This window comes from Vanacampus margaritifer, chromosome 1 (genome assembly GCF_051991255.1).
Source record: "Vanacampus margaritifer isolate UIUO_Vmar chromosome 1, RoL_Vmar_1.0, whole genome shotgun sequence".
Classification (NCBI taxonomy): Eukaryota; Metazoa; Chordata; class Actinopteri; order Syngnathiformes; family Syngnathidae; genus Vanacampus; species Vanacampus margaritifer.
Window position 1 is genome coordinate 13,275,632 of NC_135432.1, and position 27,751 is coordinate 13,303,382.

Here is a 27,751-nt window from a genome sequence, read left to right on the forward strand (position 1 = left end):
TAAAATTTGTTTTTTTGAAATAAAAAAGGTACAAATGTAAATTTTAAGTATGGTTTCCTTGTATAAACAAATATATAGTATTATACAATGTAAACTCAACACTATTGAACAATGTTGACAAAACTCCAACCAAAAAATTGCATCATAATAGAATAGAATAATTGTTAAGTTTTTTTACGATTGTGCTAATTTTGTAATAGTGTAATAATCAAAATCGTAAATGAATCTGGATTAATTGCACAGTCCTGCACTTGACTTTTTGCTGTGTACCAATACAAAAAAAATAAAATAAGGCTGGGTATCGGTCGGCTACCGATACTTGGTATTAGTACTCGCCCATCTCTAATTATTATATTTCACCTATGCATCATCCATCAGAATTGCATCCCTTATATGCTAGAATAAGTAGTAACTAGGATGAGAATTCTTAGGTAGGAAGCAAAATCATTGATGAAAAATAGATTTTCACATTGCTCTTCTGTAAATGTATTCTTATTACCAGTGCCTTTATGCACAGCTCTTGTCAATGTTTCTCTAAGAAGGTGTGGGGTGAGAGGAGCATGAGGAATAGGAGCTATGTTAAAAAGCCCAGGGTCCCATTTACACATGCATGAGGATCCATGCAACTAGCCGCATAGCAAAACCGTTGCCCGGTGAGAAAGAATAAGACACACTTAACATATTGGACTGATTCAAAATGCATGAACATGTCAACCTTGGCAGTGGAGGCCTTGTGTGAACAGCCAACTCATTTTGTGGTCCAAAACTGACATTTGTGACCAATAGTGTTTAGCGTGCAGCATGAGAGGTCGAGATTAGCAGATGGAACTTTATTGAAAAGTCGTTTGCTGTCTTTCAATGCATCACTCCATGGAAACACATTATTAGTTTAAAGGTAAATGTGAAGATGGATATGTATGTATGCATGTACTGTATGTATGCAGTTACTATGCAGTATGTTCACATTCTTTTCATTTCAGTGTCTTTGGCACAACTAAAAAGAGACTGTTGATATCAGCCCGAAAGTGCTGAGCTTAAAAGATGTTGCTGGCGAATGGAAGGACAATGAATCACAAGTTCTGTTTTTACAGATGACGGCGTAATTGTCTTACCTTGTTTTAGGGGATGTTGTTAGCCATTCTTCATGCTTTTCAAACGTTATCAAGTAAGCGGCGATCTCCTGCAACAAAAAAAAAAAAAGAGCGGAGAGGAGAGAGGAGGGGTGTGAGGCTTCGATATGTCATCTTTAATCACCATTCTCTGGTGTTTGTAATACGCTCAGACCGCTTCATTGGCATTCCGACAGTCTCGCCGGCAGCATAAATGGAGGGAAAACAGTAGCGAGGAGCTCAAGCAGGTAAATGGAGACCAGTAAAGGTAACGAGGAAGGCAGTTAAGGTCAGAGCATCTTCTGAGACCATCTTTGTTCCGAACGCTTTGATCAAGCTCAAGGACACTTGAGGTGCTCGCCGAAAGATTGACGTCTGTGTCTTCAAGAGCAAGCGGCTTTTAATATTTTTGGTCTGATCCGCGCCCAAATCCTTTTGATCTGCCCTTGACACTTCTATAAGGATCAATCCCCTCTTCAACCTTTTTTTTTTTTTTTAATCAAAATTACACAACAGTTGTCTAATATAGTGGATGTTGCTGTTTCAGAAAAGCCTGTAGAGAAAATAGGTTAAATCTACCACTGGCGTGAATAGAACCACACTTTCATGCTGACTGTTTGCCTTGCTAATGCGTCAGTCTGGACCTTTCTCACCAAACTAATGGGCATAAATAAAAGTACATTACATGCTGGTTGACAACCCAATGATTACCAGCGACAGGCGGCAATTCACTCTTCAGCCAAGACATTTATCACATACTTAGACTGCCGAAAGCACTTGACACAAGGACAGACCTGCTGCCGATGTCCATATGGATTTAAAGATGTGCACTTCTCTACAAGATGAATTGTTTGGTCTGTTAGAATATGGACTTGTCTCAGGCTGTGTTCAGACTGCGGCCATATCTGATTCCAACCAGATTTTCTCCTCAAATACTATTTTTAGGGCTGACTGTCCACACTAGTGTTGAAGTTAAGACCACACCAACTAAGACCAAGACATTATTGAGACTAGAGACAAGACCAATATCAAGACCGTGACACCTTGCTCGTACCGTTTCCATCTCCTACTGCCCGACACATTGGCTGAGTTTCCGCTTACATGTCACTTTACAAATGAATTTGTTATGCTTTTGGATACCAAACTTAATTAGTCATTACTGAAGTTTGTCGACATTTTGTGTACATTTTCGGTCGCGCTGTGTCTCTCGTCTTCATTCACGCTCTGGGTGCAGGTGGCGAGGCACTCTTGGTGGTACCGGAAAGGCAGTGCACGAGCACCTGCATTCTGCATTTTTTACTGATCACAGTAAGTACTTGCCTGGCCTCAATTGGTCTTGATCAAACGTCCAGAGTCCGCCCTGTCCCAGACCGAGACAAGCCCAAGTAAAAATGCATTTGTGTCCGAGACCCTTAAAAGGCGGCGGTCTCAAGCCCAAGACCGATCTCGAGAACTACAACATTAGTCCACTCTATTTAGTGTCAAAATGGGATCTGGCCCTGTTCAGACTGGGTCACATGTAATACCTACTGTATCTGACAGGTTGCTATAGCAACAACGTCAAAACAGAGGCGTCATCCAGAACGTGTACTGTAGTGGTTAAAGTCACATAATTGCTTTATTTTTTTTTTTTTTATTGTATCGCACTTCGATTCGTGCTCAGTGGTCTAGCATTGGGTCTTGTGTCGCAGACATTCAAAACCAATTGGTATGTTTGGAGCTGTTCGGACTGGAACACACCCTGTCCAAATGTGGTATGAAACCAACTCCGAGGTTTCGATCCGTCTCGCAAAAATCTGATTTCATGTGGTTTGTGTGACTGTTCGGACTACAAAAGTGCCATCCAGTTTCAGTCCGATGGGCTAAAAATCCGATTTTGGGTGGCATTCTGACCAAGGCCTAAGGCTTGGGTTCTAAATTAAATATTGAAGTTTCTACTGCTACCCTTGACCAAGTGTTGCTCATAAGTAAGAAAGAAAGAAAAATCTGCCTTTAGTTTCTCATTCCAGTCGATTTGGATTTATACTTAGATGGACTTTGTCATAAGTGTGACCTGGCACAGAGACACAGCACGTCGGCGAGTGCCCATAAGGATGCTGCAGGGTGCAGCCATGTGAGGGTGTTTCTAGGCAGCGGCCCCAACTAACGGAGGCTGTAGCATGAACTGCTGGCCTTGCCTCCAGCTGCAGGATGCGACTAACGGCGTTGTGTCGATAAACTTGCTATTCTGATGGGGATGGTTTTCCCTCTGTCTTTACAACAATGTTTCACTTTGCTGTGGCTGAGGAAAGTACAACAATAACCGCAGTGACATGTGTTTTGTGGAAGCGCAAACACGCTGAGCAAATGTGTTAATTGTTTCAATAACAATTACGGTGAGCGCAAGGAAAAAGGGGTCACGATAACGTTATTTTTATGCATGCATTTGTAAGTAAATTAGACTAACACAGCTTTGATTAGATTAATGCGAGCTATTCAGCAGGGAGATTGTGGGGGGTGACCGCAGAGCCTGTTAGCACTAAGCCTTGCTCCATCACTCCTCCCTTAAAAATCCATCCACATTTCACACTAACAGACTATGAGAGAGGCTGAAGCATGGTCTCCTATTAAAGATACACAGGCGAGCCGCTATACCTCTGGCTTTTTGTGCCCCCCCCCTCCCCATCCTCACCCCACCCCCTACCTCTGAACAGATGCCAGGGATAATACCAAACCCCCGACCAACCATAAAGGTGGAATAATCTTATGGCGAGGAAACAAACAAAAACAGACGTGCTGCCATTAAACAGCTGCAAAGAGACAAAGTTTGCATGGGCGGCATAATGAGAGGCTAGCATGCGTTCAGGTTGAGCAAACACGCTTGTGGCTGAGCGCAAGAAGAATGGGGGGGGGGCAGTACTCAACACTGATGGTGCATCAAAGTCAAGCCGGCAGCTGTCAATGGGCTTTGGACTATCTGCTGACCTCAACGCCTCGGGTCTGATCTCGGTCACTGGGGAAATATTGAGGGGAGGCGCACGGTATACACACACGCCGCCTCGCTCAACCTCACATGTCAGAGTTTCAGTCCAGCAAGGCTGTTTGTACTTCCTTCCCGTTTGCCTCATCAGCCACTCTGACATGATCCTGGCTGAGGTTTTCTCTCCAGGTGCTGTTGAAGGGTATTGTGCAAAGTAGTGTTGAACGCTACTGGTAAGAAAGCTCAAGAAAATGCAGTTCAAACCAACTTGGAGAGTCCGAGTAGAGCGGAACATGGATGTCTCATTTGCATATTTTGTCTCCGTGTTAGAAAAGCATGAGGGAGTGTTCGAAAGGCCTCGATACACCAAAACAATGTCAAGAAGTGTCTGGGCATCACCGACGCAATGACGTAGCCGTCGATAGAGCGTTTGGTGGGAGTTTTTCTCAGATTCAACATGTTGGATCAGTGTCGGAAAGTTGTGACATTTGATCACTCTGATTGGCTGTTAGTTAGTGAATCAACACGAGAACAGCAAGTGAACGCAGAAAAAATAAAAAATTAAATAAAAATAAAAGAGAGAGCAATGATGATGACATGTCAAATCGGTAAAATTACCGAATGAACAATACTGAGCTCTCCAGAAAAAAATAAAATAAATAGATAAAATAAATAAATAAATAAGCAAGTGAACGCAGAAAAAAATAGCAATGACAAGCAGAAATGCCTTTACAATTTCATTAGTAATTATAATGTCTGCCTGGACAGAATATGGGGAAGATTAATTTGTGACTATGGTTCAAGCGAGACCGGCATTGCACAGTATGACATTACTGTGAAAAGGGTCTGTTGATAGAGTGATGAAAGCCAAACTACGCCAAGTAATGAGTTCACATTACTAGTACTTGGGTACAAACTGCCCAACAGACGGTACCCACATGCTACAATAACTGCTACAACTACTACCTCAGTGACATGCATTTTATGCTTGTTACAGACTTTTTAAATTGTTGCATTTTATTAATTCTGCACTTTTTAAGACTTGTAATTTCATAATACAACACTATGTATTTGGCATATTGGTATTTGTACGTCATTTTAACTTGCTCTGTTATCTTACGGATGGAAACTAGCATTGTGCTAAATCTGGTGCAGCCATCGTCTTAATGTTACTGCACACTGTCTTTTTAATAACCTAAACTCAAACTCAAGCTTTCTGGTTGCCTTTTTCTAACAATGACGAATAAGGACAAGCGCCACCAATGGTAAAGAGAGGTATTAAAAGACAGGTATTATTTATCGCGAATGCGCAGAAGGTATAGTCGGTGTCTGTTTTTTGCAGTGTGTATTGCCGTCATTTTTCCAGCACGGCGTGCCAATGGTCAGGCCGACGTAGGCATCGGTCACACTGGCTAAAAGATTGGTTTGGAATATCTGAACTGATTTCTGTCCACTGAGAGACAATCAGAGGATCCAATCACCGTCCTGACACACCGTTAGCATTATGTTGAAAAGGAAGCTTACATTCTGTATTTATCTCTACATAATGTCTCTAACTAAGAAAGGTCCGCCATGAAAAAAATGTTCATTTGGACGAAGATTTACAGTTCTGTCGTGTATTTCAAATGATATTTTCTCTCTTTCTCTCGGGGTTACAACATCGACCCCCCCGGAGAGGATCGGCTTTTGAAATGTCTCTGTGGGTGAAATTGGAGATGACACTAACTTATTCATTCTATTTCACTTCTTTGCACCACGAAAGGGAGCAGAAAAAGCACTCTGAGAAAATATACACTACGTGACCCTTTCTTTAATATGGTTGTCGCAATCAGTTCCAGTCACCATGCTCACAACAACGCTTTGTGCAACGGATAACAACTGTCACCTTTCAGAGGACACAAAAGGCAACCAAAAATGAGTGTGATGTTTGACAAAAGTATTCCATGATGGAGGGAGCCACTGTCCCGGGATGACCTGAGGCCAAACTATTTTGCTTTGCCCCACCCCTTCCCTCTTCCTCCACACGAGCAACTTTGATTTATTGGCAAAAAGAAAGGTGCTGAGAGGACCAACATTCATGCATTTGGATGACGGAGACGATCATTTGAAACAACTGTCACTGTTCCTTCCAAAGGACAGATAGGGGCACTCTCTCAACACACTAGCCATGGTATCGTCCTCTCCTTCTGCCTCTACTGTATATCTAAGCTGACAGTAAAAATTACAAAGCTCGGGGGACAGACACACGCACAATACTTTCTGGACTACATAGAAAGCACTCTCCGAGAGTCCAATTGTACACATTAAAGCATCAGTAAGGATATTTTTTTGGTGTAATCTGCCATGAGCTATTGTGGTAAATACAACACCCGACAGTGGAGACAACCCTGTAATGTATATTCACGTTTCATTCATATGCATCCAATGGCTAACTAAAAAATGTATACAAGAAACCACTGAACAAAAGTCTGGATACGAGCTATAGCACTGAGAGCATGCACACTCCCTATTTACCACATTACCAATGGCGAGTCCAAACGGGGTGCGGTGGAGTGAATATCGAAGGCCAAACCTTGTATATAAATTGAATCATTCCAAAGTGACACATATGATCGGCTACAGTATAAACACAACAGAGCTGGTCAATGTTATGTTACTCATTGTTTATAAAGTCCAGTAGCGGCATGGTTGCAAGAGTTAGCAATTTAGCGCCACTGCACTCCTAAAAAGAAGGAGCGCGCACATTTTACATACGTTTCGGCACCAAAACCAACCTCCCAACACCCAAGTTGTGCAAAACGGCAAACAGTTGGAATTTTGCCCCACCCCATGTTGAGGAAAAAAAGGACCAAAAAGGTAAGCAAGTGTTTTAACCCTGGAGAACCCAAGAGCCCTTTTCTTCTTTGGAAAATTATGAATTATACATTAAATGACTGCTATAAGTTCACTGAACACCAAAATATATGTTTTTTCAATTTTAACCCTTTTTTTTAACTAGCTCAGAGTTGCTAATTTATCAATATATATATATATATAAATACTCCTAGGCATTCTGCAACATGATATGAAATAGATTAACAAAAAATACACAATTTTACCATCTGATGGTTTGCTGAGAAGATGGTTTTGTTTGGATTGATTTCCAGCTCAACAAAACAGCATGTTGCCAGCCATCTTGTCACCACCACTCTGGCTCATGTAAGTGCAATATTCATCCACTAGATGGCCCCATGCAGGGGTCAGAAGTGGCACTCTGGACTTTTGAAGTTAAATTTGTAAAAAAAAAAAAAGAAAAAAAAAAGGTCTTTGTTATTTGAGCAGCAGAATTTATAGGGGCCAAATTTGACCCCATGGGTTCTCCATGGTTTTAATATTAAAATAATTTCACAACTAGTGTCAAAAAGTACTGTACTACGTTTTTCTAATGACAAAATACAAGCCACAATGTCAACAGCAATACAAATAAACCAATCATTATACTTGCTGATACAATAAAGCGAGAGGAACGAGCAAGTAGATTGGTTTTCTCAGTAAAGCAACTGCTTGTACATGTGTCACACGGAGTATATATGCTAAAATACATTGTGCCCACTTCTGCCTCAGAATCAATGTCTTTGGCAACGACTCGTCAATTATGAAATGCAAGTGAGCCGCATTAGAAAACATCATTTTAACACCTCTATTGATTGCAGTAAAAGCTTGATCTAATGAAATGAATACACGAGAGCAAGAGGATGTGAAAGATAAGATGAGCAAAATGGGTTTGGAAAAGAGGACAATGCCTGTGGCCTGCCTTGTGGTGAAGTCTGGGGAATGCAGTCTCAAAGCTTTGACCTTGTCCTGTACTTGAAAGCAGGAAGTGCAGGAGGGGGACCAAGGGAAGGGGATAGTGAGAGGAAACCTCCCTGATGACCTGGGTTTTACTGCCTCGTGCCCGGTGATCTGATATTTCCTGCAAGGCAGCCCAGGAAACTAACCAGCCGAGGGCCATGAAAAAAATCCACCAGTGGGTGGGTGCCGAAGCTCAAAGCCATCACGAGATTATGTCACAAACACATTTAAATGCAATTAGACCCAGAAGAGATGCAAACACAAAGACACGAGGGATGGGGAGGAAGCTGGAGAAAAAGGAAGCAAAAACGCTTCTCTCCTTTTTCTACCCCGTTTGACAGTGATAAATGCATCGAAACCATGAGAAGCATGAAGGTGGCGATTAAAAAATATGCTTGGCTTCAGAGCAAACAAACCCAGTGAGTCATTTTGTGGTTCTTTTTGTTTACACTTCATGAATTGTTAATGCACAAGCAATAACATATCACATACTTTATGTATGTAATCCCGAGAGCAATATTATTCGTTAAGGAAGGTGGAAGAAGTGAGTGAATCAGTTCAAGCATCTTAAGGTCCAACCATAGCCTTTACAATTGTTTGAGCACATCTCTTAATAGGATGCAGTGTATCTAGTGGCGGGATGGATGGTCAGAGCAGGAAAAGGGGTGGTGAATTCAGAGAGGCTGTGACAGAAACAGACACATAAGAGAGCAGAGACAGAGAAAATGGAAATAAAAAACAATGGGGTGTGAGCAGGCTAAGGGCTGTTGACAGCTGCACTTGGCATCTGTTAAAGTGTTGTGAGGATGTTCTATGAGTCCCTTTGCTGGCTTAAAAAGATGGGGGCCCCCTCCCAACCTCCCCAACACTCTGCTCATTAGGACTTCTATCGGGCTTCAGAGGGATCCCCAAGCTCAAGGGGGTGTGGGGGGGGGGGGGGGGTTGTCCAGTTCAGATCTTCTGTATGGTAGTAACACACGTTTCACCGCTCATACTGTACATTATATTGGCAGCACAGAGATGAGTGGTGGGTACTGCTGACCAACAACAAGGAGGCTCTGGGTTCAAATGTGTACAGTTTCCGTTCTTCCTGTGCTTGCGTCTGTGGTCTTCGCCTCTCTCATCACAGTCCTCGCGTTAGGTTAACAGAAGACTATATATCCATACCTTTTTCACTGTGACCTGCGCACACTCATGGCCAATAACAAAGCACTCTAAAGCGGCCACAACAGCAGACTATCCAGAGGGAAGATGCAATTTTGGGGTGTAGAAATAGATAGATAGTGTTGACAGTCTTCTGTTTTGATTTAGTTATAACTGTTTTAATTTCCTCAGTAGAGCTTGGTGAGTGTATTGAATGAGGTCTGGGGAGGGGGCCTCGTCTGTTTCCACATCAATGGGCCATTTGTCTGGGGTTGAACTCAATGTGTATTGGATGATATGCTGTAAAAGTGTAAAAAGTCGTATCTACTTCCGGCTGTCGTCATGTGTATTGAAGGCTGTTTCCTGGGGGCTTGGGGGATTGGAATACCGCTTTTCAAAATAGTATAAGAATGCTGTGAGTCCGCTGAAATAACACACTGGGTGAGGAGCATAGTGCTTTTGTAAACCCGCTCGTGTCCAGAATATTCTGTAAAATAAATCCTTCGAAGGACCTGTTCACCGATCTCCAGTCTGTATTCAGAAAATCAAGATTCTCTCAACCCGAACAACAACGAACACGCGGAAGACAAAGAGTGTCATTCCAACAATAACTATTTATATGTGGGGTGACCCATGACAGACTCCATTGTGCGTTACAAGGCCCAGCCCAAAAAAATCAGGAATGAAAAAAAATAGTTTACAGAGTTCTAACTCAACAATGATTTACTGCTTACAACAGCAAAAAGTACAATACAAAACCAGGATTCTACCTTTGGCCACAATGCAATGAACAACTTTTCCATAGTTAGAAACGGAGGTTTGAATTCAACTAGACATGGTTCATTGCCGTCAATACGACTACTAGGGCATGGGGATTTTGGGTGCCAGTCCAAGCTGATAAATATGTCAGTACGTAAATAGCCGCAGGAGCAGCCTATGAAAAAAAGTGTAAGCGATGGTCCAAAAAAATATAGTACATACTTCTAAGTCTTTGCACGTTTTCACAATTATTTCCAAACATTTATAATGTATTTAGAAGCGTATCTTTGAATTCACATTACAAAGTATTTAAACTTCTATCACTGGTTCTTTTTTGTCACATAGAGGGAGGAACTGGAAAGACATGCAATATTTAAAAGTTAAAGCTTTAATATATTATATATATCATTTCATTTTGTATTGATTCTGGCTGTTTTCCAGTTGTTGGTCAATGAATGTCGTCACGCTTCTGCTTAAGATGCTGCTCGTACAACCGCTCTTTTAAAAAAGTGCAGCGTTCTCCTGGGAAGCTTTCGCTTATTCCTTCAAGCCGCATGCCCCTCTGCTCCCATAATCAATGTTCACCACAGTTGCTGGTCCACCACACAATCCTTTCTACATACAATATGTCACAGGCTTGGCCATGCATTCAGCTATTTTCAGTGTGCCTCCATGAGTCCCTTATTTCTAGGGAGGCCGCAATCGATCGACCAGTGACCAGAATCGGCTGGATTTCATCTTGATCGGCCAAGACTGGTGACCTCTTGAAGCCGAATGTCATGCTACGCAGAAATACAGTACAGACGCTCCCCAACTTACGAACGAGTTACGTTCCGAGCCATCGTTCGTAAGGTGAATTTGTTCGTAAGTTGCTTCAGTGCTATATTTTGTATTATAATTTATGTTTAAAGAGAATACGTACAGTACTGTACTACGTATGTTAGAGAGAGAGAGAGCGAGAGACACACACAGTATGTACATGTACGTAATAAGATAAATAAAATGAAGTTTAACTTACTTTTGGAAGATGTACTCGATGCTTAAGGATTTGATGGAGGAGGAGGAAGAGGAGGATTTTATATCATGAGAGGTTCTTCGTCGTCGCTGGAATGGGCTTCAAAAGTTACTTCCTCCTCCGTAACTTCAATGTAGGAAGAAGTTGAGGGTTGCGGAGAAGAAGATGAGGGTTGATGAGTATCTTCCTTGGAGGATTTACTAGAAACTGGCCGAAAGAAGCGATCTAACTACGATTGCACAGTTTTCTTCTTTTTTCATCCTAAATGATGCGGTAGCACTGTATGGCATCATTCAATTGATTTGCAACCTTTGTGCAACGTTCAATATTTGGGTCTTGCTGCTCGAAGAGTGCGATGGCTTTATCTATGAGCGACAGGCGTTTCTTCTTCTTCCTCCTCCTCGACACGTTGCTGAGCCTCCAATGCTGGGTGAGCTCTCACAGCGCCAAGCGTCGGTATTAGCGGCGGAAAGAAGCACTACAGTACTCGGAAAAAGGTGCGCAATACAAAATCTAACTTACAGCATCTCTTTCCGAACATTTTTTGACATGCGCGCATGCGCGCAGACATGTTCGTATGTACCGTTGTTCGTAACTCGAATGTTCGTAAGTAGGGGAACGTCTGTATATACACGCAATGGCAAATATTTATGAGTGAACAAAAAAGTGGATGCAGCCATTGTCAATAATAAAAGCACTTGGGAACTATGTTTGGCAAAGGATGGTCATGAATGTCATAATCATGTCCAGTTTCTGTGAGCGACAAATGAGTTTTTGCAAATATTATATAGTAAATGGTATTTAATTTATATAGCACTTTTCCACCTTACAAGGCCCTCAAAGCACTTTACATTCAACTAATTATTCTCCTGCTGATGACACAGCATCAGGAGCATCTGGGGGTTCAGTATCTTGCTCAAGGATATTTGGACGTGGTCACAATGGCATGGGAGCCCACAAACTCTGATTTGGGAGACGATCACTCTACCACTGAGCCACGCCGCCTTCATATGTGAAAAGTACTGAATTTATTTAAATGTTGTTGATATGAGGCCAAAGGTTGTACACTAGACTGACAAAACATGGCATTGGGTGATATTTGAGATGTTTTCAATGCGACTAGTCAATTATTTGTCTCAACAAAATGTCAGTGTGAAACTACAAGCTAAACCTGGAGGACTGATGAATCTGCTTATTGTGTGAGTGCAGATCAACAGTGTGCGCTCGCAACACAGAATTGGACGTAAAGTTGACTAAGATGAAATACATTCATCTCTGTCAAGTGTAATTAGGCTCCATTGTGACCCTGTGGTTATTGCTTTGGACGTGTGTGTGCCTGCTGTTCTAAAGCCCATATGGGACCTCCTATTGCTGTACCCTTGAGGAATGTGTCCTGTACAATGATTCTCTTGCCACTCTCCTTCCTCTTGATTCGTTCTTATTCTGGCGCCAACTTCTGGCAAAGGCTTTAAGACATGCACCATGAAAACATGTCACACTCCATCAGTAAACAGGAAGCAAATACACACGGATGCGTTGAAAAGGTCTGTGGGATGCGGCCGGAAGATGCCAGATTCACGTGCAGGTACCCCGTGGCTGCCTGACCTCTGAAGTCTTCTCTGCACGTCCTTCGTATCACTGAAGCGCCTCACCACACCCGTTCGACCCATGCTGGGAGCCCGACTAAGGAGAACAGCAAGCGGTGGAGCCTCCAGCCTTGCAACCGCCCCACTGTTGAGACTCCAGGGTAACCAAATCTGGCGCTTAATTTTTCTCCCTATCTGACTTTTGTTCAGGAGGGAGAAAACCTGCAGTAAATGCCAAACATACTATATAGGCAGCAGCAGTCTGTGCCTCCCCTCACTATATGTCTTCCCTTTGACAGGTGCTGCTGTTGTGGTAAACATCACATATTTAAAGTAAGTGTCAGATTGCGCAGCCAACAGCCGCAGGGTCTATTTCTTCCTAATTTAATTTGAAAATGTGATGGAGGGCAAACATGGTTGTAGCTTTGAATGAGATAAATATTGCGATGCAAACCCACAGCGAGGGCATTCGGCGTCATCAAAATACCAACGAGCCGAGACGAGACATTGTGAGAATCTCCTGTATGCTCTCAATTCCAAAATATCACCTCGAATGCTCCCAATAGCAAAGCGGCACAAATAAGATGACAGCGGAATCCGGAAGGTCACCATTCAGCTGGTATCAATCACGTCAGCTCCCGCACATCGCCGATGAGGGGAGGAAGGTGGGCGGAGAGCAGTGACTCCGCAGGCTTCCATGTGCAAATGAGCTGAGGTCTGTCTCAGGGTGTGAGCCCCCGAGTGTATTTATTTCAGCCTCCAGAATCAATTAATATCCACATTAGCCCTGAATTACGCTATTCAGTAGCACCAAATGACTGAAGCGCCCTTGCATGAAACCAATTTCAAACTTTCAATCCAAGATACGCCCGATGCCACCCACAACCCTTCCTCCTGAATCACCGGTTTCTTATACTTCGACTCATACGCGCAGGGAACTGTGTCTGGGCTGTGAATGTAATATCTTTGTCACAATCTCCGCTTCAGCTTGAATAGTAAAATACTGCATTTTCTAGAGCAGTGTTTCCTAACCTTTATTGAGCAGTCACCTATTACACGTTAGAAAAATCTCACGGCAAAAATGTTAAACAGCCTGGTGGGTGGTGTCTGGTCGGTGCTGGATTTCCCTTTCCTTTCTTTTCTTTGGTCCTTCCTCGGGTCTCCTGGCGGCCTCACGACTCTGGCTGGAAGTGTTCGGTTTAGGTGAACGGTATGGGATTTTTTAATAGGTTTTGGACGAACTAATGAATACACACACGCATGTACACACGTACATACACATACTCACCCACATACAAAAAAAAACCGAGAGCAATGATGATGACATGTCAAATCGGTAAAATTACCGAATGAACAATACTGAGCTCTCCAGAAAAAATAAAAAATAAATAAATAAAAAGGGAATTTAAACAGTTCTAAAATGTGAACGGAATTTAGCAACCAAACCACACATGTTCTACCAAAGAAAAGGGTGGCAAATCTTTAGCATTAAATACTTAAAAACACTTCACAGGTTATTTTCTTGCTGTTATTTTAAATGACAAATAGGTTTGTTCAAAAGTATTCTCAGTTGACACTCGTTCTTTTGCTGGTATCACCTTGTCCAATCGCTCGACTTTCCTGTGTCCAACAAGCCATATATTAGGATACGAACACAGCAGAAGTGTGGTTATTTTGCTGGTGTTTCTTTTCAAGGGCGGGTCACCGTTCAAACCAATGCTCGTAGATAAGGTTGTATTTTGATTTCCAAAAAAAAGAGGATATGTTAATGTTACTCAAAATGTACTCACGTTATCTGACTATGTATGGGTAGAAAATAAAACATCCATCCATCATCTGAACCGCTTATCCTCACGACAAAAAAAACATCTCTTTTAAAGTTTTACTTGAGAAATGCTAAATGGCAGAACTTTCCAAGCCCAACCTTTTTTTGCTACCGGGGTCGTTTGGAATGAATCAAACATGGATGCACAATTGCACATGTTTATCATACCTTATGCTCTTTAATGGAAGAGCATTTAACTCTTTCACTGCCATTGACGTTTATAGACGTCAAGTAAAAACCTACGGAGCACTGCCAATGACGTCTAAAGACGTCATCCAATTTTTTTTTTTTTTTTTTTTTTTTGAAACGGGTGCGGGCCAGGCTTCCGGAGCTGTGGTCAAAGTTTCCAGCCGGTCTGTTGTGCCTAATGACTATTTTTGGCCCCTAGAGGGCAGCGATGACTCTCTTTTGACAAGATCGGGTGGCCGTCAGTAGAGGCGGAGCTAGAGCGTCGAGCAGGAGATGAGAATGGAAGACAAAGGAAAAATGGCGGCCGGTCGCGAGGAGCTCACGCCCGAGCCGTTTTTTTCAAAGACCAAAAGCATCGCTGAAAAAGCACATTGTTGACGACAATGATCATCATCGATGATGAAGATGAGGGTGGTGACTCCGTGGTTGAGAAGCATTGACGCGGCAGTAGAAGACGTTAGATGGAGCTAGAACGGGCAATGGCGAGCGTTTGCAAGCAGCTCTACACTTACAAGACGAAAGGCATCGACCTACGCTAAAATAGTACATTGATGACGACGATGATCATCATCGATGATGATGAAGGTGAATCCGAGCTTGACGGCGAAATTGGAACCGCTGACGCGGCGGCTATGACGGTGTCGTAACGCGCAACCGAGCACGCACAGGCGGACGTTCGATCGGACGACGGAGAGTGCCCCGAGTCCAATGCATATTCATCGGAGGAAGTGTGTACAGTCTGCTACTTGCTTTTTATTCCCCGGAAAAAAAGGCCGTCAAGAAAGTGTAACGTTTGCACGCAAAACGGACCAATGTGAAAGTGAAAGTAAACTGTTGTGCGAGTCCTGGCGTCTCCTTGCACGCAGGAGAGCGTTACAAAAGGAAAAACTGTATTTGAAACATCCACATAATTGTAAGTAGTACCACAGTTGCACACATTTGTAAATAGTTTGCAAAATTGTTTTGTCAAATTGTTACACTGTTGAATGGAAATAAACGTATTTTGCAATCAAAAAAGTTGTTTCCATAGTCCAAACACAACATTTTCTGTGGACCTTGAAAGATCACTCAAAATGCTTAAATCGGCTGGCAGTGGGGACAACCCGTTTCTGAAAACGACTGGCAGTGAAAGAGTTAATTGTTTACCCTGTCACCATACATCACTGGCATAGAGAGTTAAACAGACTACATCAAATTCCCAACAGCATCCATGAGAAAGTTACAGCACACTAGACTAGTGTGCCATGACACTCGTTGGGAATCACTGTTGTCAGAATCGAGCAAATATGAAATAACAGTGGGAGCAGAGGTGAAGGTCAAGAGAGTGAGCGAGCAAGTAAGTGAAAGAAGTTCGGCCTTTTTTCCGTGACACAAAATAAAGTGAAGAGAAACAACATCGCCCACACGGCTTTGTCCTCAAAATGAAATACTGATTTCGATAAAAAAGAGTCACATCCAAGGTTTCACCAAAGGGATGGTCAGCTCTCCAGTCCACGTCAATTAGCTGACCGAAATACTTTTTCCCCGCTGCTCTGAACACTTGTTAGCATGAAAGCATGCTCGACTGTATTCTTCATTACCTTTTCTGTCCAGTCTGTACAAATCAAACTGACCTCTGTAATTCTTCTAGGAGCAAATGACATCTTGGTCCATGTGTCAGCACGCACACGCGCGTAGTCTGGATATAAGTGCGCTTCATCAGTCAAATCCTTTCATGAACTAGAGTACTGTTAGTTCTTGCTGAATTATGTTAACTCCATGAGAGGGGCTTTCATAATTAAAGTGCATGTGAGTGAATGAGTTTCTGTGGATTGTGCAGACCCACAAGCATGTGTGCATGCGTGTCATTCTGTCTAGACTTTTTGTGTAGCCCTGGCGGCTATTCTGTCATTGTGTGCTTTGTGCTCATATTCCAATCACAATCGTGTGGACCGGCGCCTGAAGTCCAACCACCTCGCCACCATTCATGTTTTGCAGAAACTAACGCTTCCTAAACTTTTGGATATGAATAGTCCCGTCTGCTATGTGCGCGTTATCAGCATCTAAAAGTTTGTCTGGGTTCAGAGGGGAGTCAAAGGCGGCATGTGAAGGCTGCTCCCCGTAGACAGCAGAAAATCGATCAAGCAGACGCAACGGCCACCTCCTTTTGTGAGGCCAGTCTGGCTCTGTGTAGCCTCTGTTTATCTCCCTGGCGTTGATCGCTGGCTTCATGCTCTTAATTAAACGCGGCGCATGGCTATTAATTGTCAGGCAGATTCAATTTGTTCCCCGAGCACTCTGTGAATGGGCCTCTACTCCCAGAACAAAGGTGTCCCAACAGCCGTGTCAGAGTTGAACAAAGGGCTAAAGGCATGGCTTCTATTTGCTACACTTTACAGGCAGCCAATGAATCAGGTGTTATCCAGACAGACTCACACAGGAGACATTCAGAAAAGGAGCAAAAAATAGTTTTGTCCTCCTTTGCCACACTATCGTTTTTCTACCTGTTGACATTTGAGTAGAAACAAAAGCCTCAATTAAATGTAGCTGCTTCACCTTTCAAAGCTGCCATCACGCATCAGCGTGAATACACATTCAGTACAATACTCCTCAACATAGTTATTATTCAAATAGTATTAGCTCGTGTTTACAAGGAAACTCTTGACAAATTGAGGAAACAAATCGATAAATAAGCAAAAGATTGTTGATATGAATCTGGTGGTGAGCAGCTGCCACTGCATAATAGAATTCAGGGCTATGCGTCAACATTACTGCCAGTATTAGGCCTCAACCAGGTGCCAGCACATCCATTTCTTTGCGATTGCAACATCCTCCTCACTTGTACAAATCCAAATGTCTCCTCACAATTGTTGCCTCCCAAAATATTCACATGCATTGTTCGAGGCGGTTCCAATTGTCTGAGCCAAAATCTTTTATTTTATCTTCTATTCCTGTTTTCCATTTAACTGAGACTGCGCTGCGGCATGCGCAAATCAGAAATATGGATCAATGTTTGTGCTCGTAATTATTTTTTTTATCTTCATCCATACAGTCACAATAGTTAAATGCACTAAATTACAAACCCCCTAAGTGCAAAAAGTGACATCATTACTTGTTACATTGTGTATTATTATTATAGTATCATTACAGGCACAGCTAACGAAAACCCAAAATTCTCACCATACGGTGTAGAAAGCAGTGCACTATATAAGTTCAGTCCATTTACATAATGGAATGATGATTTCACTTTTGGAATATGACTGCTAAAAGAATACAACTTTCCTATCATATTCTAGTTCACTTAGATGAACCGGGAGGTCAAAAACTGGAGGTTAATTTCATATATTTTAACAAATTGTCGCTCGTGGTCTTTGTCTATGTTTTTTTTGTAATTATTTTTTTATGCACATTGTTAACCAATTTAAAGTGGCAAAAATAGCGTGAAAACAAATCTTTTTTTTTTCTCTCTCTCTCTTTCAGGAGAGCTCAGTATTGTTCATTCGATTTGACATCATCATTGCTCTTCTTTTTTTAAAAAAATAAATAAATTAAAAAAATTTAATAAATGTTTTTTTTTTTTAATATATATACATATATATACATATACACACATATATATATATATATATATATATATATATATATATATATTTTTTTTTTTGTATTTGGGTGAGGATGTGTATGTGCGTGTGTGCGTGTGTGTGCGAGCGTGTGTGTATTCATCAGTTCACCTAAAGCCCATTAAAAAAAATCCCATACTAATAACATAATATAATAATAAATTGCCAAATGCAGAAACATCAATGTAAGTTATCACGATGTAGTGGCTCTCGCTAACAGACAGAATTAAGTAACCAGAATTAGGTTAAAAAAATTCTATATACGTAGACCATGTTTCTATAAATTTTGAGATTTGGTTTTTATTTGAGGTAGATATTTTTTCCATTAAAATGTGATTCATGAGGAGGTTAGAAAACAAATCTATTAACTGTGTTAGACACTAAAACTGTCTGAGATGTGCCATTCAACTTTTTCTCAGTCTGCGGGAGCCGTGCGGCATTATTTCACCTCAGGATTGAAAATGTTGATGTTTTATTTTTTTTAAATGTAAACATATTTAGGTAGATACATTTGAGTAGGACTGTTTTGTCAAAAATGTGTATCTGTAATGCTTCGGTGCAGAGTGATGAGCACGGTTATAGTTTTGGAATTTTTCATTTTAGTTAGTTTTTATTTCGTTTTGAGTTTTGGTTTTTAAATTTAGTTAGTTTTAATTCGTTTTCAAGGTGGTTCTGTTAGTTTTTATTTGTTTTAGTTATTTCATGAATGCTTAGTTTTAGTTTAGTTTCAGTATTCGTTTTATTTTTATTTTTTAAACATGTATTACTTGTGCGCAATATTTAAAAAACACCATGGGAGCAACTTCATCTGAAGGTGCTTTTCTATTGGCTGCTGCTAGATGACGTCACTTTTGTGTGAAACACTTTTAAATGTCCTTATTCCGGTTAATATCAAAATAAATTACTTAAAATCACATTTAAAATCATCCCCAAAGGCTCATGCATTAAATTTATTACCAAAGACTGAAACAAAGGACATTTTTGCTATAATTATAGTCAGTTTTAGTTAGTTTTGTAAAAATGTAGTTTGTTAGTGGTTTTGTTTTTATTTAGGTTTTTCATTCATTTTAGTCAACTAAAATAACCTTGACGATAAGAGATGAGGTATACCTTGGACAGACCCAATAAGTCCTCCTATGTGATCAAGACCAAGACCACGTATGGGGTTGTATTAATTGAGAGGTATGCCTTGACAGACATCCGGACAAAGACACAGACCCTTCACAATTGATATCTGGATGAGAAGAACTTCTGTCTTTTTTAACTTGGAATTTCATTTGCTTCTTTCTGTTATTTTCTCCCTGGTTACCACATCACAATCACAATCACAATTATGTCTCGTGAATTGAAAGATCGTAGCGTTAAACATGAACGTGGAGTAAAAAAGATATTCTCCCTATGGAACACTATATACAGTATATTCACATCCCGCGCACAAAACCGTGAAACCCTTGCAAAGATAAAATCCAATAAATGTATTAAACATTCAAAGGCTATTGCACAACCGTAAGATAAAAACAGCAAATGACTTGCCTCTCATGTTGGAAAAAAAAAACTGTACTCATATAGTCGTACAGAACAGAGAGCATTGTTCAAACATTGGGGAATGTTTAATGAGAATAGGGTGAAGGTAACACATACATTGTATAGGGGAGGGACTTTTCCCAAGCGTGTCCATGTTCCTGCCGTTACAGCAAGTCCAATATTTTGCTACGGTTGAACTCAGAGATCTGTTGTGGAATTATTTAAAAGATAAAGTTTCTACTACTGTCAGCAAAAAAAAACAAAAAATACTCTTGTCCATAACGTGAGCAAAGCAATGCAGTGTGAAATCAAAGGTGAGGCGAGGGTGACAAACGCTTCCTTTCTGCAATCTCCAAATTAAGAGTGAATATTCAACACAAAGGAGGAACATGCAGCCTTGTGTTTTCCGTGAAACTTCAAAAAAAAAAGAACAATTTCTGCTTCTCCAAAGCAATCACAGGCGCGTTTGCACACTTTTGAAGCCATACATTGATTGAACACTTTCCGGGTCAGTGTAGTCAAGTCACTGAACTAAACTAAATCCACAGTTTAGCCCATTTTGACGTCACAAGTCATGCTGCCTTCAGCACAGCTTACTTAGGATGCCACATTAAACGCCTTAACCCCGGGCAGGGTGCTAATCCACAGCATTTGCAGGTGTCTGCCTAGCCGTGACCACGAGATAAGCAACAAAGCTGGGAGACAGAACGCAACAATACACACCAAGTGTACGGTACAATATGGAGGAGATGTTGAGGCTGTAAAACTGAAGCTCTCATCCAAGCCAGGATGCATTTAATCGCTTAACAAGAAGCATCTGCAAAGTATTACCTGGGCATTAATAGCCCAGTAGAAACATTGTGATGAACGTGCATTGGATTAACTGCTTAACATTCTTTCAAAGGTCAGTTTAAAAATCGTCCGAATGTCCATGAAAATCCTAGGCTCACTATATTTAAATGATGGTATCTCACCAGGACCCACCGCGTGCACCACGACGCACTTCCGATCTTGCCAGTGATCAGCAGATTAGCTTCCAGTTAGAAAAAGAACCGACAGTGAAACGTGAATGCTTTAATTGCCAGAAAAACGAGTACTGTAAATGTAAAGTGAGGGATAATATTAAGTTTAAAAAAAATGGTGGGTGGCTCAAATTGCTGTCTGCCCAGAAGTACAGTACGTACACATGCCAATAATCCATTGTTAAAGAAGTGCAGTAAAAGGCTGGAGCCTGATGGACAAATGACATTTTATCAACTAATTTCAAAGGGGGGAAACAAGTCTATTCCATACAGATAGCAAACAGGAATAGAACATTTGGTAGTTTGCCTTGATTGAATTTTCACTCAGCCAAAACCCCCCAAAATCCCAATATAGCACATCATATAGATCATTATGATCACACCATCTAAAATTATGTCTATGTTTACAAAGATAATATTGGTCAATTTTGAGTGATATGGTCACTCAAAGAGGTTATTTTAACATTTTGCTACTGATCTATAAATCACTGTATGGTTTCCATCTCTGAGGTCTGCAAACTCGGCTCAATTAGAGTACAGTAGCCCGGAAGTGAAATCAGCCCCAAATTTAAATAATCCAGGTTTGCTTTTTTGCCATAGTTTTTCTTAAGGTCCTTTAAACATTTTTTATATCACTTCTTAGTAATTATAGAAACCTATCTTTATTTCTTTATTTTTAAATGTTTTCAAAGTTTATGCTTAAATTTTGTCAATTTATGTTCTTTTAGGAATTTTGCTAAGCTACTGAATGTCGCTAGCAGATGTGTAAATGCTTTTAGGTGTCAATCAAAACTAAACATCTTTATAAAGGCACAATTTTAATATGGTTAATCTAATATTAATATGGAGTGGCGCGGCTCAGTGGTAGAGTGGTTGTCTCCCAACCCATATGTTGTGGGTTCGATCCCATGCCATTGTGACCCTGTCAAAGTATCCTTGAGCAAGACACTGAATCCCCAGTTGCTTCTTTTTCTTTTTTTTCTTTTTTTTTCTGGAAAAGCTCAGTATTGTTCATTCGGTAATTTTACCGATTTGACATGTTATCATCATTGCTCTCTCTTTTTTTATTTTTTTTATTTTATTTTATTTTTGTATGTGGGTGAGTATGTGTATGTGCGTGCATGCGTGAGTGCGTGCGAGTGTGTGTATTCATTAGTTCACCTAAAACCTATTAAAAAATCCCAAACCGTTCACCTAAACCGAACACTTCCAGCCAGAGTCGTGAGGCCGTCAGGAGACCCGAGGAAGGACCAAAGAAAAGAAAGGAAAGTGAAATACAGCACCGATCAGACACCACCCACCAGGCCACCAACCAGAGTCCTTCACCAACCCCAGAGACATCTAAATTCCAACAAATCAAGGAGACCTCAAGAGACCAAAGGAGAGACTGAGGAAAGGAAGGAAGGACAGACGAAGCAGAGTGAGATCCACAGTTGCTTCTGATGCTGCGTCATCAGTAGTTGAATGTAAAAGCGCTTTGAGGGCCTTGTAAGGTGGAAAAGCGCCATATAAATGAAGTACTATTTATCATTTGTAGTACCATTTACCATGGTTCACAAATCACATTTAAAGTAATGTTGAACCCTTTTAATTGCCATTCACAGTTGAGGAAATGTGTGTTCACGTGAACGCCTGCAGACGTCTACAGTATTGTGTACATTATGTTTTCTCTCCGCCCAGCGGGGGGCAGCACCGCCCTGGAGTCGCTGGCGTCACCCTCTCATCCATCTCACCCCTTGTCTAATTAAACATCGTTAACATTCATCCCAAGGTCTTATGCAGATGAGCACTGGGGGAACGCGGTGCACTGCACATTAAGAAAACAACTTGGGTGGGGGGGGGGGGCGTCGAGGGGAGCGACGAGGCGCTCGGGATGTATGTGAATTGAGACATGCTTGGATATCTCCCATTTGACCTCACTCATCAATTAATTACCACCATTAGTCGCAGGTGATGTGGAACCAAAGCTGAAATCAGTGCACCGTGGCATCTCAGTTGCCAGTTTGTTGACTGCACGTGTGTGTGTGTGTGTGTGTGTGTGTGTGTGCGTTTGACGGACAGTGGGCCATTAAGCACAGAGACAGGTACATTTGAGTGCGTCTATATGTATGCGTAGCCACAATATGACCAAGAAAGGCTGACAGAAAGACAAACTGACAGCCAGCCAGCCATTGCCATGGATGTCTCGTCAACAGAGCTGATATCAAAGCTTAAGTCGTGTCATGTGGCTGTCACTCTATCACTCAAACACTGTACACACACACACACACACACACACACGCACAGAACAAAACACGCAATATACCATCATGCCACTTGTACGAGAGAAGACCCTATGGATGGATTTACACTGCAGGTCTAAGAGCACCAACACTGTTAAAACTGATATGATAACCCAAAAAAAGATAATCCAGCACTGGGTCCAAAAGAGACAGACAGACCCAATGATGGATTAATTATACCCAGCACATTGGGTGGAGGATTTGACCCAGCACCTTGGGTCAATGGCCATGCAATGTTGCCCTCTCACTGAATGAATGACATTGTTTTCCTTATTTAATGTCATGTAATGTACCATATTTGCAGCATCTATGTTTTTTTTTGTGGGTATACAGTACATGTGTTTACACTAAGCCTACAGTCTTACGTACTAGCATATATCTAAAACGTATTCAACTTTTACCACAGATTCCAATATCAGGATATCTGACTTTTATCAGTATTATTATCAGGGATGTGATTTGACCAAAGTGAAATTATCTGAAAATTTAGCCGGGGGTCTGGGGGCCGCTGGCACCCAGCTAGGTCCAGGGCAGTGCCCTGGTGGGGGGACAAGGGGGGCTCATGGGTTTTCTGTGTCTTTAAGTACTTTCAATGCACTCACATGACAAAGAAATAGACAAAACAACAGCATAAGTTTTCAATGTATATTGAACTATCCCATATAAAATGGCAGTTTTAGTCAACTCAAAATCAGTCACATTCAAAAACATTGGACTGCCTTTGCTTTTAAAAACTATCACTGAGAATATCATCATATCTAACTAATGTGATTACTAAGTTAACACATAAATAATGTTGAGGGGTTCAAATTTCATGAACAAATAATTGTATCATGACCAAATGAAAAGTAACTCATATAAGAGCATACCACAAATGTATTTGTTATAGCAGAAGATGTTATCTGTCGGAGTCATGTGCATACACAATGAACTACTAAAAAAAAAAATAAAAAATAAAAAATAAAAAAATCGGATTTTTTTTTTTTTTTGGGGGGGGAGATAAAAAAAGCGGAATTCCGCGAATTAGCGGAAAAATCACATCCCTGTATTATTATTATCACACACTCACACGCACGCACATACAAAAAAAATATTTAAAAAAAATAAAAATAAAATAAAATAAAAAAGAGCAATGATGATGATCAAATCAGTAAAATTACTGAATGAACAATACTGAGCTCTCCAGAAAAAAAGAAAGAAAAAAAAGTATTATTATTATTATTATCAAATCAAATCCAAATTGACAGGTAAAAAAAAAAAAATAAAAATTATGTCCCTTGAGCCATTAATCTCAGCATGTAGAGTTAAATGTTTTCCCGCAAACTGACAAGTTGCAAATATTCTCTTAGTTAGCATGCAAAAACAATTGTGGAATCACTGACATCTGTCCGGGTGTGACATCACTACAATAGCTATAGAGGTGAGAAGAGTGTCAACTTGACATGGCATTATCTATGTCCTCTGAAATGGAACATTGTTTATCTAGATAGATAGCTAGACAAACGGACGATAGACAGACAGACAGACAGACTACCGAATTGCCCTGAAATCCATTTTGGGTTAGGATTACAATGATGTGTTTTAAAAGGATGCTATATTGTGTTCATTAAATCTGAGACTGTAAAAATATCTAAAAATACAAGGCTTAACTTGCAAGTGATTGCTTTACTAAATCTTAAGACAAAGTAAATGTGCATCATCACATGGATGCTAATGGATGTAATATTTGTTTTATAATTCATAAAAATGATCCTGTTACAATAAAAGGCGTTGATATATTCTTACAAGAAAAAAAACGTCCAGGTGTGGACTTGCATTTAGGTGGTGGCTTGCATTTAGTTGTAAATGGAATTGAATGAGAGCCTGAGGGAGGAGCCTGTTTAGACTCACCTTCACTGCTTCAGAACCACCCCTGTGCACAGTATGGCTCCTACATGCACTCGTGCACACATGAATTAATATACCAGCACACATTAGTAACACCAAGCTGTGTCCAAACACTGCACAGGGTGAGCGCACCACATGTGGGCCTTGACCCAAAAAAAAAAAAAAAAAAGTTCAATTCAGAAAAGGCATGCATGAAAATGCACAAAACACACACTTTGCATGGCACAACTGCCAAGGTCAGTGCAAATCTTCTCCCCATCGCTTGAATCACCTTCAAGGATCAACAGCTTTCATATGGCTCGTAGTGTGACTCAACAAACAGGCCTGCCACTTAACTAGAGTAACAACAATTCAGTCAAACCAGCTCATTTTGATCTCATTCTCGACTATATCAAAGCTCAAAGTGAAAGCAGGGGGTGCTCTGTAGACAGCAGTGACTTGTTGTGTGTGTGTGTGTGTGGGGGGGGGGGGCAGTCGGGTTTAGGAAACGATGATGAAGTACGGCATTAGTGTGCCGATTAACTCCTTCTCCCACTCTTCCTCCTCTCGTTCAGTCCCATTTCCTCCCACAGAGGGAAGGCACCCCCCACCCCCCGAGTAGTGTGTGAGAATCCCTTGACACAACGTTCATCTGTGTTTGTGTGCGTGCCTGTCTCGAAAACAAACCGACATGGCTTCTTCGCCAACATTCTGTAACATCTTCAATGCATACCCCGACTCTCCTGCAAGAATCCCTGCTGTAATCTTGTGGCATTTGGCTCATCTCCTGTGGCTTTACTTTACCACATTTCAGTGTCACATATATAAAAACACCCCCCAAAAAACAAACAATACAGGTAGATTGATCAATCCATTTTTGCTACCTATCCTGTGCAGACTAGCAAACTAAAGACTATCCCAGATGATTTTGGACAAGATACTATGGGGAAAAAAAGATCTAATCTAATCTAATCCTCACTTTAAAGTGAGAATTCTGACTTTAATATCAGAATTCTGACTTTAAAGTGATAATTCTGACTTTATTGGAAAATATACTACGGAAAAAGATTAGGGCCAGTGAAGAGAGAAGGAAAAAAAAAAGATTAAATCTAATTGAATCTAATTCTCACTTTAATCTTAGAATTCTCACTTTAAAATCAGAATTCTGACTTTACTCTCAGAATTCTGATTTTAAAGTGAGAATAATAGTAGCACTAACCTTATTCTCAAAATTCTGACCTTAAAGTCAGCATTCTGATTTAATAATCAGAATGCTGACTCAAGAGTTCTCACTTTAAAGTGAGTATTCTGACTTTAGTCTCAGAATTCTAACTTTAAAGTGAGAATACTAGTAGCACTAATGAAGTCATAATTCTGACTTTATTCTCAGAATTCTCACTTTAAAGTCTTTAAAGACTTTAATATCAGAATTCTGACTCAAGCGTTCTCACTTTGAAGTGAGAATTTTGACTTCATTCTCAGAATTCTTACTTAAAAGTGAGAATAATAGTAGCACTAATAAAGTAAGAGTTCTGACTTTATTCTCAGAATTCTCACTTTAAAGTCAGAATTTTCACTTTAAAGTCAGGATTCTGCGATGAAAGTAGAAATTCTGAGAATGAAGTGAGAATCCTGCCAATTTTTTTTCTCTCCCTTCACTGGTCCAAATCCTCTTCCGTAAAATACAGTGTCCACCTTGACAGATTTTTGGGGACATTGTCTGAGTGTTGTTCATTCTCTTTAATCGCCATAACCGGCAACAGCATTCAGTTATTTTGTCAAATGAACACCAATCCATCTAGTCAATAGGTAGTGTTCTACTTTCTACAAGACATTGGACGGAGTCTGTAATTTTGAGTTAGTCCATTCATCCAGAAGAACAGCAACTGTGAAGTCACTGATGTTGGACCCGAAAGAGTGCCTGCTGCCTCAGCATCTCTTATTTTAGTTCATCCCAAATGTGTTTGATGGTGTTGAGGTCAGGGCTGTCAAGTTCTTCCACATCAAACCCATTCAAGCATGCCACAGCACTGGGAACATAAAAGGGCCTTCCCAAGCTGTTCCAACACAATGCAAAGAAAACACTGTCTGAAATCCATCCATCCATCCATTAAAATATATGTGAAATTACTTAGACTGATACATTGTGTCATGTTTAACCCCTAGGCGTTATTGTGACCATTTTTCGGCTTTTTGTTGGTTCTGACCAAGCCATTTCAAAATAAAATATTGCCCACGGGTTAAGTATTTATACATACTTCAGTTTTTCTCTACCAGACCCTTAAATGGGACACAAACCATGTACCATTTTGTAAATTCTATCAGTGGGCAATTGGAGAAGATCCACCCTCAATGGTCTCTTCCCCATAGAGACTGCTACGTGACCACATAGAGGAGCCCCCACTCATATTGCATCACAATCTGCCAACAGAGAAGTCTTACTTCACACAGGTGCATGGGCATGAAAACAAAACAAAACCAAAATTGTCTCAGCGGAGAACTAGCAAGATAAAACAGAAGACGAGCCTGACATTTGTTATTACCATGTCTGCTGAAGCGGCCTCATCCAGAGCTAATTATATTCCATAGTGTAAGCCAATTTCACCATGTAACAGATAATGCCATTGTTCCTTCTTATTGTTCTCTTATGCAAACAAAATACATCGATGTTTGTATTTAATAGGGGAAATCATGTATGGTGCACAGTTAATATATTATGTGATAAATCCTGCCAGTGTGTACTGAATGCATCCTCTCCACAGTTAACTCATTCACTACTGTGAATGTTTATATGAGTCACCTGGAATTCTACTACTTACAGTGACCGATGCATATATTCATCAAGTACGAATTTCGGTTTGTCATGTGAGGGAACGGAATGACAACCACTTCAGGGACGAGCAACTTAAATGCTGCACTTTTCATCAGTGCTACTTGGAGGCCCACAAAGGATCGCATACTTCCTAACTAGATGTATGACAAAAATGTTATTTTAAGTATGGATCAATTACATACATATGTACAAAATATGTGCTCTTAATA

General features: G+C 40.7%; 1 protein-coding gene across 9 annotated transcripts in view; it reads right to left on the reverse strand.

The window, feature by feature from the left end:
• camta1a (calmodulin binding transcription activator 1a) overlaps nucleotides 1-27,751 on the reverse strand; it is a 347,902-nt gene that overhangs the window by 193,659 nt on the left and 126,492 nt on the right. For all 9 annotated transcript variants that reach the window (XM_077575728.1, XM_077575685.1, XM_077575652.1 and 6 more), the window contains exon 4: nucleotides 1,113-1,180. In XM_077575728.1, coding sequence (XP_077431854.1) covers nucleotides 1,113-1,180 — 68 coding nt within the window. The remainder of the gene's footprint in view (nucleotides 1-1,112; nucleotides 1,181-27,751) is intronic.